Below are 12,126 nucleotides of genomic sequence, written 5' to 3'. Positions count from 1 at the left end.
GGGAATGGAGGGTTAATGGGGCTGCCCAGTCTGCTCCCAGTGTGGTCATGGAAAGTAGATACAGGCTGCATGGCAAGTTTCATAAAAATGCTTTCACACTTTTTTTACATCAACACTCACCTTCTGTTTGTTTCTCTTTATTTTCAGTATAGTGTTTGATTAATTACATTTAATAGTATATTAAAGTGATATTAATTAATCTCTGGGAAATTAGAGGTGACTGTTTTTTGAAAGGCTTATACTAGCTGAAGTCCTGTTAAAAGTCAATTCAAATGTTTTGTCAAAAAAAATTATTCTTTGGTCCAGTCTCAATTCAGTTGAACAGAAACATTCTGTTATATACCGCTTTTTTTTTTTGTGTCTGTTTCTGAACACAGCTGAGGGTAGATTGCTCAACTTCATGTCATGCAGTCTTTGAAAAACATAACAGGATCAAAAATCTTTATGGTCCAACCCTGGCAGGGATGGTGCACTGCTGCACCCAAAAGGAGAATAAGGTTTTTAGTCAGATACCAGTGGTTAATTAATGTTCAATAAGATCACCAGTGTGGTGATCTGTGCTAACAGATCTTTTAATTTGAAATCTATTGCCTTCATTCCTCCCTGTGTAAGAGAGGGTAGATAGCATGTATTATAGTTTTATAAATTTTCAAGTTCTTACTTATTCATCAATACTGACTTTGAGAATAAGTAAAGCAGTGCACCTTAATTCAGGAGAGTCAGGATTTGTGGACTTTGATCTTCTGAATGTCATGACCCTGCACTGTCTGTAACCCTGTGCTCCAAGGTCCCCTTTTATGAACTTTTTAAAAAATTCAAGCAGGCACCATTTCTTTTTTTTTTTTTTTTTCCTCTGAAGATATTTAAAATTCAGCTCTGTAGCAGTCAGCCATCTAAAACAGTAACCCCTAAGTCTAGTTCTAAGAATAATAACAGGGAAAATGCCACTGAAATACAGTTTATCAGTCTTTTAGGTTATATTTGATCTGGTGATGTCAGTAGCAGGCTACCCTCCCTCTGGAGTCAAGTTGCAAACACTCTCCTCAAGGGTAATTAAAGCTAAGCACACAATTACAACAGCCCAGATTTGTTCAGGCTTGCTGGTTGCCCACTGTCTCATAGCACCTAACATCACAAAAGCACCATGTTGAAATGAAAGGATTATTTATCTCTGAGTTTTATGCTGTGTGTATGTTTAAATGCTGCAGAAAAGGTGGATTGTAACCTTAGGGACTAAGGTAGGTATCATGGCACTGATTAACAGTGGGAGGCCTTTATGGGTCTACATGATCTGTGTTTTATTATGCTTTTGCTTTGCTAAAATGATTCATGGTTGTGTGGTCATAGCAAAAACCTCTGCAGCTTCTGAATATTGTAAGGCACTGGTGAACTTGTAGTATCTGTCTTCTGTTTGTAAATGGCCTAAAGAACTTTGGTCAGAAATGTAACTCTTGTGCTCTTTTCACAGCCAGGTTAAAGTACCTTTATATGTATTTTTAGGCGAGAGAAGTGCTGTCTCTGGCTCCTACTTTCTTGAGTGGGGTGAGGTCTCTGTGCTTTTTGTGTTTCCAGGTACAGTGCAACGGGGTGCACTGGTAACTTGTAAAGCTTGAGAACGGAGCTCTGACTTGCCCCTTCCTGTGACTTTTATGAGTGTGGGCTCTGAAAAGAAGGAGATGTAGTATGCAACCTGATTAGGGGAAAACTGAAATCCTCCAGGAAATCCTATCAAGACATTCTTGTTGCTTTAGTTAGGGGCAGCAGATAGAGCACAAGGAACAAGTAGAGAAGTTTGGGAAGGAGGAGTTTCTCCCTTCTGTAGTATTAACTAGGAAATTATGAAATGGTTCTTTTTTTCTTTAAACTACTTCTAAGTCATCTAGGAATTTCTTCAGTAAACCAGTCTTAGAAAAAGGATTATATCACTTGGACTTACCTTAAACTCTGTGTGTGGTGAATCTGCCCACTACCTTTACATGTTTGACCTTTTTTTGAATGGATGCTTGTATGGTGCATGCCCTATGCCATGGCAGAGCAGTTAAATTCAGTGTGGAACATGGGTTGCATGGGCAATGTTACAAAGGTTTTTAAATCTGCCTGTCTTCCATGTCTCATTGTTTGTTATTTCTAAACAGAAAGACAGTGATTCTTCTAAAAGCATGTACCTAACTATGGAAATGATAGCAACTAAGGGGAAGATTGGGACTGAAATTGTGACCTTTTGGATAGAAAGGGAGTGGACTGGATGTTCAAACTGCTTTTGAAATTTCTGAAAAAAATGAAAAGTTTCATTGGAAGGAAAACTAGATTTCATTCAGTAGAGATCCTGGTTTCCATTGCAGATACTTTCAATAGACCACTTCAAACAACCTAAATTAGCTGCTGTTGCAATCTTTTATCTGCAGGATATTTAGGAAGCAAGACAAATAGAAGAACTTACAAAAGAGAAGCAGTAGCAACTTAGGTAACTGTGTTTTCTAGAGGCGATTGTGTAATATGTGGGAAAAGCAAATGCATGAAATCCTTTGCGCTGTGATGACTTTTAAGAGAGTTGGAAATTATCTAATGTGGTTAAGTGATTAAACACATCTGTGAGGATGGATATGTGTCTGGACCCCTATTACCTTTGTGCACAGCATCACTGAGCTGGTGTGTTGGAGTACTGAAGTGGAATAAGGAGCAAGAAGCCAACTGCAGACATAAATCCCCCAAATCTAAAAGTTAAGACTAATAACAAGACAGTCACCCAGCAGCATTCCTGGTGATAAACTTATTTGGTTTTAGTGGATAACAACTCAGTAACCTCCTGAAAGAAAGTCTGTGTTGAGGCTCACTGAGGGTTAGATGAGCTCAGTGGTAACAGAATTCAGGATAAGAGTTGGAGTTTGAGAAACATCAGACTACATGAGAGGTGAAGTAGTAACAGACTCTCTAAAAAGCTAACTGCAACCAAGTCCCATCGCCCAAATTATGAAACCTTTAAGGTAATGTAAATTGGGCTTTTTTGCTCCTGTTCCTTGGTAGGGAACTTCGTTTGTAATGGAACATTGTGTTAAATCAGAATCCTGAACCGAGAGCGAATGGAGTGCAGTGCTTCATCCTGGGACACTCACAAGCTTGATGACCAGCACCTAAGAAGATGCATTGAGGGGAAAAAACCAGGGACTGGCATGGAAGTTGCACCATGCTCTGCACAAGGTTGTGACTTCAGTAGGCATGTGATGTTGTGTTTTTAGTTAAGGGTGACAGCACAAAAGGAAATGAATACCCTCTCTCACTGTGCCTTTGTGTTGGGAGAGTGGAAAAGGCAAGGGGGGACCTGGTTTAAATAAATCAAGAAAAAGGATCCTCAGGTTTTCAGAAAGATCTCCATTAGTGCAGATGGCAAGAGAATAGAGGACTGAAAAAGGCACAGCTGTTTTTTTCTGTCATACTTGGAAAACTTCAAAGCAAAACCAACTCCAAAGCAGCATTTCCTAGAAGCAGATAAGAACAGAGGAGGGGGCAGAGCTGCTTGCTCGGGCTGTGGATACCAGAGGGAGAGGCTTGAGCAAGCCAGGAGATTCTGAGAAAAAGAAACTGGGATAGACTGCAAAGCTCCAGTGACTTTAATGCAGGCGGGAGAGTTGTATTTATTAATAGTTGCCACTGTTTGGTTAGAATAAAATCCAGCTTATCAGTAAGCTTGATGGTGTTAAGCTATAGCATGCCACTCTGCTTTCCCGTCAAACAAATTGTCTTGGTTGCTTTAGAAGTCTACAGAATTAGCTCTTTTAAGAAACTAATGACAAATATTTCCATACTACCTATAGATAATAGCAAATTGCAGTTGTACTGCAGCCAGCATGTTTCTTCTAAAAATAGTGAAGGATGTTCCTTAATTTATTTAATTGCTTAGACTTGACAAAGAGCCAGTGCTGACAAACATGCTTTGATATTAATATAGCACTTCTGGAGTTCACTTGACTTGAGAATATAAATACTGCCAAAAAAATATGTGGAACAGTGTAGCACAATTGCTGTAAAATTTAGGCTGTGTGTTGTGCAGGTGTGCAAGCCCTTTCTCAGCCGCAAGAACACAAGAGTGATGGCTGAAGGAGAAAGAGGACAGGGGTGTGGGTCACACGTTCTGCAAATCCAGGGGGGACAGGGCTCTTCCAAATGTTATGATCAGGCAATTGTAACACAGTTATTTAAGGAAAATGCATGATAACCTGTTCCACTTCTAATTATTGGACTTCTCTTCCCACTCCATCTGTTCTGGTATCTTCTAGACAAAACCTACGGGGATTCCTGTTGTTATTGCAAACTATTAGAAATGTAGTACAACTGCAAGAAGAATGAGATTTTTCTTGATTAGTGTTTTGATGTATTTGTCTCTAAAATACTGAAATTCCAGTTTCTTATTGTTATGCCTCTACTCTCGCTGCCCCCCCCCGATAAATGTCATTATTTCTTCTCCATAATTTTGATGTAGTAAATGTAGAGATTAAGGAAATAAATATTGACACAATTCTTTTGAATATTAATACTATTATAATAGAGGTTGTCAATATCGGCTTTTCCGTGATTGTCTTCATATCAAGTATATGCATAGTATTTATGATCTATAGTCTACATTTTTTTTTTTTAATGAACATCCTTCAGTCAGAAGACATTGGAGCTGGAAAACTATTAGATAGGTAGAGGAGTATTAACAATTCATGGAAGTTAAAGTAATTCCAAGTCAGCCCCTAGTATTTGAGTGAGGAAAGGTCTGATCTAATGAAGATTTGCTTACTTGTAAGTACAAGTAGGTTTATGTTTTTATTTTTAGAATTCCTATGTGGAGTACATGCAATATATAGCTACGCTTCTTTTCTGATTGTAAATGGGCTTTATATAATTATTAATATTAAGTAAGTGATGGTTGACTTTTTGGATTGATTAAATGCCAGAGCTTTCATTCATTTCAGCAGCACCAGATTTCAATTTATTTTTGGTATTGACCTAGTTGGTGGAATCCTACATGTATTTGAAATGTAGAAATACCTCATTTCACAGTATCTGATTTTATACAAAAGGATAATATGGAATTCTGTTAGCACACCTTCATAGAACATTTATTTCTAGATGGATAATAACAGAAGTACTAACTTCATGCTCAAGCATACTGGAAATCATGTTTTAATTTGTAGGGAGAGAATTATTTTCATAATCTGACATGTTTTTTTAGATAAGTCATTCTTGAGCACAAAGAGTTTAAACTGTACAACATACAGATAAGTTGTAAGTTGCAGTGAAGTTGCATCAAATACTTCTGCGTTTGCTGAAACACCTACTGAAAAAAATAAACTCAGAATGGAGTGCAAAAAATATTTGGCATGTTATTTTGTATCCATATGCTGCTATGGAAGGCTAGACCTGGACCAGTGCTTTCTTATCACTTGTCTTATGAGTGTTACACAGAGTAGTTCTTGTTTAATGCTGTTGAGTAGCTGTAAGCTCTACACCAGTTCTTGCTGCCTTTGCTTGTGGCTTCTGAAAAAACCCACATCTTTGAGGATTTACCCATTTTTAATTGCCAAACATGGATGGGCTGTTTAAATCAGTTAAAAAGTCAATGGAAGGTCTGACATTAAACTAATGTTTAAGAGGTATGAATTCAGTGCAGTCTCTAAGGTGTAAAAGATGAGTGTGTAACCATAGCTCTGGTGGTAATCACATCAACTCCCAAAGGATCTGCATCCTCATTCATTAGTGAGTTAGTTTGTACGGTGCCCTGGGGCAAAGAAGTTCTTAGCATTTTTCCTATTGTCAGCTGGGGGCTGTGCCATGTCTCATGTAAGCTGGGCTTCTGCTTCAAGTTATATTTAAAAATAAGTTACGTTGCCTAGATAGTGAGTTACCTCTTAAGATCATGTTAATTTGCCATTTGGGAAAATCTGTTGAAGGAACGGTCTTTTCTCTCCTTGACTACTTTACTTTTGACAGACTGGAATCTCTATGGATATCGTTAAGACTCATTTATCATAATACCCTATTATAAGGAAGCAATGTTTGTTCTGCTGAGTGAATTCTGAAAAAAAAAAATCTACTAAAATGCTATCTTTATTCACATTGCTTTTTATTTAAGAGGGGAGAATGTCTTAACATTCACATCCATGAGTATTATTAATGGAATACTTCTAGAATAGCTTTTTCCTTAAGCATTTTGATATCAACACCTGCTGTTCAGAAACTCAGAATTACTTTACTTGCACTTAACTTGTTTTTAGTAGTTTGTCTTAGGCATAAACAGAAACACATGAGTAATACTCATGTATAGCCATAACTAAAGAAACAAAATCAGAAAATTTCTGAATCCTGTAAACTGATTATACTGAGGAGGAGAAAAGACTAATAATTACATTAAGTTTTGGGAAAGATCTCAGGGGCTAATGTCATGTAAATACCTAAACTACAAAATGTAGTAACTTGCAAGGGATTGATTTTACCTTTCATTTATGGGGAAAAAAATTTGTAATGAAAGCAGGTATGTCTAGGTATGATGCAATGGGGCATCAGATATAAGGGAAGAAAGCTATTAATTTTTTTATGGGGTGCCTTTCTGTAGTTAGGTGGGTGGGGTTATAAACATAATTGCATTGTGCCAATTTTCCCACACAGCTGCATGTAAGCAAGTGTAGGAAAGTGTTGGGCAAGTTTGTTGGGGGGGGTGTTGGTGGAGGTTTTTTGTTTGGTTGGTTTTTGTTTTGGTTCCCCCCCCCCCCCCCCCAAGGCATAGTCAATAGAGCTGAAGAGAGTTTTATTCAGTATGAAAGCCTAGGTTAGCCTCTGGCTCTCACCTGTTTATAAAACTGGTTTTGAGCTACATGCTGAAGTAAATATTTCTGACAATGTTCAGAACTTCCACTGACAAATTAATAAATTGTACTGAAAGCTGTAGAGTCTCAGAAAAAGCTTATAGATGAACAGATGCAGAAGTATCTCAGAATCTTACCAGGGAGCTGTTTCAAACATGTCCTGCCTGATCTTCCATCTTCTGGAGCTCTGAAGGAAAATGCTGAAAATAGAGATGACAGTATGAGGTCTAAAGGCAGGGTGGCTGTGTGTAGGTTAGTGCAGTCCATAACGACTTCAGCCAACGTGGACAAAACGAAAGGGAGAACTTGTCATCCACCATTGATTGAAGGGATACTGTTGGCTCAAGCAGTGTCTGAAAAACACTGCGCTAAAAAGGTCAAGGGATGAGAAAGCCCAGATCTCACCCATCCCATCTACCACTGTTCCCTGGCCAGATGAGACTACTCTACATTGGTGTAGAAAGAAAAGGTACCTCATAACTGAAAATGGTCAGACAATTCAGGGATGAAAAAGCCAGCACAGCCTGTCCCTAAACTGAAAATTCTTCAGTGGAACTTGCGTAAGCAGTAGTGGGTGTTGATAACTCAAATGAGGTCCCTTGAAGCTTTCCCAAATACTATCCATGGCACAAGTTAAAACAAAGGCAACCATGTGCAATCTGGGGTGGATGTAGATTGTCCAGTTCACAGAAATTTGTCAACTGAATACTTTTATTGAGGTCTAATAGCACTTTAGTTACTTTTCCACTGCTCTTGGTTTGAGTGTGGACTGCTTCCTTGGATCTGAGGATTGAAACATTGTAGTAGCATCTTTAGGTAATAGAAAAAGGGGAGAAACTTTAGTATGGCTTTAGATTTCTCTATAGTTGCCCTTAATGAAGACTTTGGAAGAGCGTGCTTTCAAGTCTGGAAAGTAATTAATTTCTTTAAGTATGCTGAAATTGTTCAGAAAATGTGTTTTAGATGAGTAAGTTTTGTGATGGAATTGAGGTTGTTTTTGCGTAATGGTCTAATATTAACCCAAATCAGAGGAATTAATGTGCAGGTGTTACCATTTTTTTTGTGTGTTTGTCAGTGATAAAGAAAAGCACTTCGGGAGAAAACCCTGGAAGTAATATTTTCACAAATAGTTTTCAGGAAGGTACAAAGGGAGAAATTGTGTGCTTAGATTTGACTGAACTTGACACCACTCTTACCTGAAAAAGATGAGCAGTGACTGTTAACCATGGCGAAAGTTAACTGTGATTGCCTCTGCCAAAACTGTGATCTTGCCAGTCTTGGCTTCTGCAGTTTTTCTGTGATGCTGCAAAAGAGCAGGGCAGGGAGCGGGGGGAGGTGGTGTTGATAGAGACTCCTCAAGTCCCTGTGTCATCTGCCCCTTTTCTGGCTCCTGGGTAAAGCATGTCTCACTGGCCCCTGGGACTCCTCTTGCCACAGGAGTGACCAGTACAAGACTTTCTAATTGCTCCAAAAATGTCACTTTCACTGCTTAATCTATTAATTGCACGCCTTTTTTGTTAGAGACAGATCAAATTTGGGTAAAGATGACAACCTTTCATAAATTTTGCAAAAATATCAGCGGCACAGTGTGTTGCAGTGTACGTGGCTAGAGGAACAGTGCCTGTTACACAGGACCTTGTTTTTCAGATAAACATGCATAGAAGGAAGAAAAACTTTTAATAAAATGAGACATTTTGGATCATCTGCTCAGATGAAAACCTGTTTTCCTACTCTCAGACAAGGGTAAAAGGGACCAGTGTGGATCAGTGCATCTTGGCAAAGTCAGTCTGCTGCTTGCATCTCCAGTACATAGGTAACTCCTGCTGTGGGAGTCAAAATTGAAGTTACAAAGGTAAAATAGTGTTTAAACATTATGAAGCTGAAATAAGCAAATGAATTTACAGGAAAGATAGTTATATTTAAGCCAAAGATTTACAAGTAGTTTAAAGCAATCTGTGCTTGACATGTTGTTTTTATCACTAAAATGCTAATGAAATGGTAAACATATGAAGATAATGAAGCTTGTCAGCTACATCTTTCTTGTGCCAGTATTCCTGCTTAGCTCAGGTCTGCATACAGATTTGGTGGAGTGGTGGCGACAATCTATTTGACCTTTGGGAGCAATGCCAGTGTAAAACTGTGCCTTGTTCCGTTTGATTTGATGATTTTGTCCTGAAGTGCTTCTGCTTGTAGTTTAGGTCATCTTTATCTCATCATTCTTCCAGAGGCTCTCAAAGGTGGGTCTGAAAATCAAATTTCAGTCAAACAGGGTCACTGGTATTTGATTGGCAATAGTTGAAGTAGTAAACTGGCAAACAGAAGTGAACAAATCTCTTATTATTAATGCCTCCACTAATCAGTCTCGTAGGTGTGTATGTTTTCTATTCTGTACAGACTCCAAATGTATCCTAGTCTACTAGTCATGTATTACTCTGGCAGGAGAAACACCATGGACTTCAAAACTGCAGGCAGATTTCAAATGTCTTTGTTGCATGAAATGATCTGTACTCAGCCAAGGAGTACAAAGAAGATTGCATTGTTTGCAGGAGGATGCTAGTTGTTTTTTAGTTTTTAAAACTTTTACGTCAGATGCTTTCTATACCTTGGTTAAGGACAGGATCAGAAACCTAGCTTAACTCTGATTTTAAATGTCAGTGGCAATTTAACTCTATTCTGTTATATTTTTTTCTGTAAAATTGTGCTAAAATATGTAACCATAGCGTCATTGAAGTATGTATATGTAGAGAGAAAACAGGTCTTTTTTTAACTTTATGGATCTTTAATTGCTTGTGAACTTCAAAGAGAAACTTGTAGAAGTTAGATTGATGATGGCACTTTATGGACTTTAGGTAATTGAATACAACATAGCTGCTGTTTGAATACAACCCTGAAATCCAAATTATGTAAATCTACTGTTTCAGAAACAGCTAGTAGAAATAATCATAATTTTTGCAGTTGAAGATACTTCCTTTGGATAGAGCCACTGCTTTCCTATGGATGCATTTTTTCGTTACGGATATGAAGAAGAAACTATAGCCTGATGTTTGTGACTCCACTTGAATAAGCTTTGACTTACAGTTAATTAAGCACAACTGTCAATGGGTTTCATGGGCTTACACAGAAACAAACCTTACATTTATAAAAGTATTGAGGTAGAAGAGGGGAGAAAATACTCTGGTAAAGTGTCTCAAGCATATTTTTCTTTTCAAGCTGTGCACCTCAGTTGGGATGGTGTTCAACAGTTCGCTCTCCATAGTTGTAAATGACCCATCTTTCTGCAGTCATCACCCTTTTCCTATAGAAGAAACAGAGAACAGATTATAGCTTGCTATTCATCTGCTTGACCATAATACAATGCTTAGTGTGCTGCAGCTGTGATCAGAATGACTGTCTCTCCAGCATCTACAAAATTGAGCTCAGGGCTAGTTATAAGTGTTTGGTCGTCCAAAAAATCCATGGAGCCCCATCTGGCTTCCGAACTCAGCTTTCCTCTTGGATACTGTAAGATGGGTTTGAAATTGTGTCTGTGAAGGCAGGATGATGAGATGAAAAGGAGGAAAATTTCTGTTTTGCCTTCAATTTTGCCTGTCCTTAGCAGGGAGAAAGGGAGGTCCCTTAATGGAAGACTGGTGGTACTCAGGCAGCCCATATGGATTACCTGGCATCTTGCAAGTAGATGCAAATGATTTGATTTCATGGGAGAAGAGAGGGAAAATTGCTTGTTTACTTTTCTCCCGCCACTCCCCCTTCCTAACTGGGTTTAAAAAGCTCAGACAACTTCTGTGAGCAAAAGCTTAGGTATTGTGTCAGCTCTGCTGGAGATGAGAGAAACTCCTAAGAGGACTGTTATGCTCCCGGCTCATGTGCTGGCCACCAGTGAGTGGGAGAAGGAAGTAATTATGGAGAAACTCTGGCAGAGTAAGGAGAGGCAGAGTGACTTACCCTCTTTTAGAGGTGTGGGGCACTTGTGTTCCAGTGCCTGCTCCAGTAGGTGTTGAATTATTTATTCAACTGAGGAAGGGGGAACTGAGATTTTTTTTTTTACATTTTTTATTTCAATGAGGGAAATTTTATTTGAAATCTATTTTGTATGATTTCAGGAAAAAAAAAATACTCCCACGGGCATAGCTGGAAGCTGTGTACTAGGCACACTGTTGTGTGAATAGGGCAGATAGCTAGTTAAAAATGTATATTTGGACATCTGTGCTTTCCCATTCCTTCGGGGTCTTGCTGGGGAATGATTCTCAAGTGTATACAGAAAGAATTTCAGCATGTAGATTTCTACAAAGCTCTTGCTTGGAGAGAAAGATCTGGGTTCCAATTAAGAAAATGCTAGTTTGCATTGCATGTAAAGAGTTGTGTTCGTTTATGTGCTAGCTGATTATTTAATTGTTGTCTGTTTTCTGATATTTGCCTTGCACTGTAAAGCAGAAAGCATTTTTTTCAATGTTAGGTGAAATTATGTTTGTGCAGCACCTGATAGTTACAGATGCTGTCAGAAGAGGAAAAAATAAACATGCAGCTCACTATTTGGAAACAAACCTCTGCATTTCAGCTTGCATGTATTGTCTGTGCTAGCTGATCTAATAGGCAACCATGAATTGCAAAAGCATCTGACTTTCATGGGCACCCATCCTGGCCTTTTTGGCACCGAAGAATTTTTCAGCTTTAGAAAGGATTTATTCTACCTGCCAGTGTGATTTATATACCATATGTCTCCTCTTCAGCGTCTGAGTATCCATGGTCATAGGAAAGTGCTCTGCCTCATCTGTAGTGTGTGGAAATAGGTTTCTTTTAATGATATTAACTCCTACAGAGCCACTTTATTACCTCCCTGTATTATTTGCTCTTGGTGGTTGTGTCAGCAAGAGATAGCTATACTGGATGTGGTGTGGAAAGGAGAATGCTATGAATTCCTGGTTTTGTTTGCTCTTGGCAGGCACTACTACACTTCCCACCCTTGTGCGCACACCTACCTTGATGATGCAGCCTTCCCTGGATATCAAACCCTTTATGTCCTTCCCTGTGGACAGCAGCACTGCTGTTGGATTCTTCCCAAATTTTAACACAGTAAGTAAAGGTGTTTTCACATTTAGTTTCAGTGTATGATTTCCAGGCTGGTTCTAATATCCAGTATTGAAGCTGCCTTAAAACAGTGCATTGCTGACACAATTTTAGAGAACCCTTTTTGTCTGTGTTGTGGTGGTTGCTGTTCCCTTGTGCAAAGGACTGAGTGGTACCCAGCCTTCTCACTGTGACTGGGGCCAATTCTTTTTTAACT

General features: G+C 38.7%; 1 protein-coding gene across 3 annotated transcripts in view; it reads left to right on the top strand.

Moving 5' to 3' along the window:
• Positions 1-12,126, top strand: part of ZNF385B (zinc finger protein 385B) — a 143,967-nt gene that overhangs the window by 74,316 nt on the left and 57,525 nt on the right. Inside the window, exons 2-3 of one of the 3 annotated variants that reach the window (XM_075710995.1) lie at positions 8,659-8,670; positions 11,785-11,915. In XM_075710995.1, the coding sequence (XP_075567110.1) occupies positions 8,659-8,670; positions 11,785-11,915 (143 nt within the window). Of the gene's footprint in view, positions 1-8,658; positions 8,671-11,784; positions 11,941-12,126 lie in introns of all 3 variants that reach the window. The other 2 variants (XM_075710996.1, XM_075710994.1) reach the window with 2 other exon arrangements.

Source organism: Pelecanus crispus, chromosome 5 (assembly GCF_030463565.1).
Source record: "Pelecanus crispus isolate bPelCri1 chromosome 5, bPelCri1.pri, whole genome shotgun sequence".
Taxonomy (NCBI): Eukaryota; Metazoa; Chordata; class Aves; order Pelecaniformes; family Pelecanidae; genus Pelecanus; species Pelecanus crispus.
Note: the sequence above shows the minus strand (reverse complement) of the source record. Positions and strands in the feature narration are given on the sequence as shown.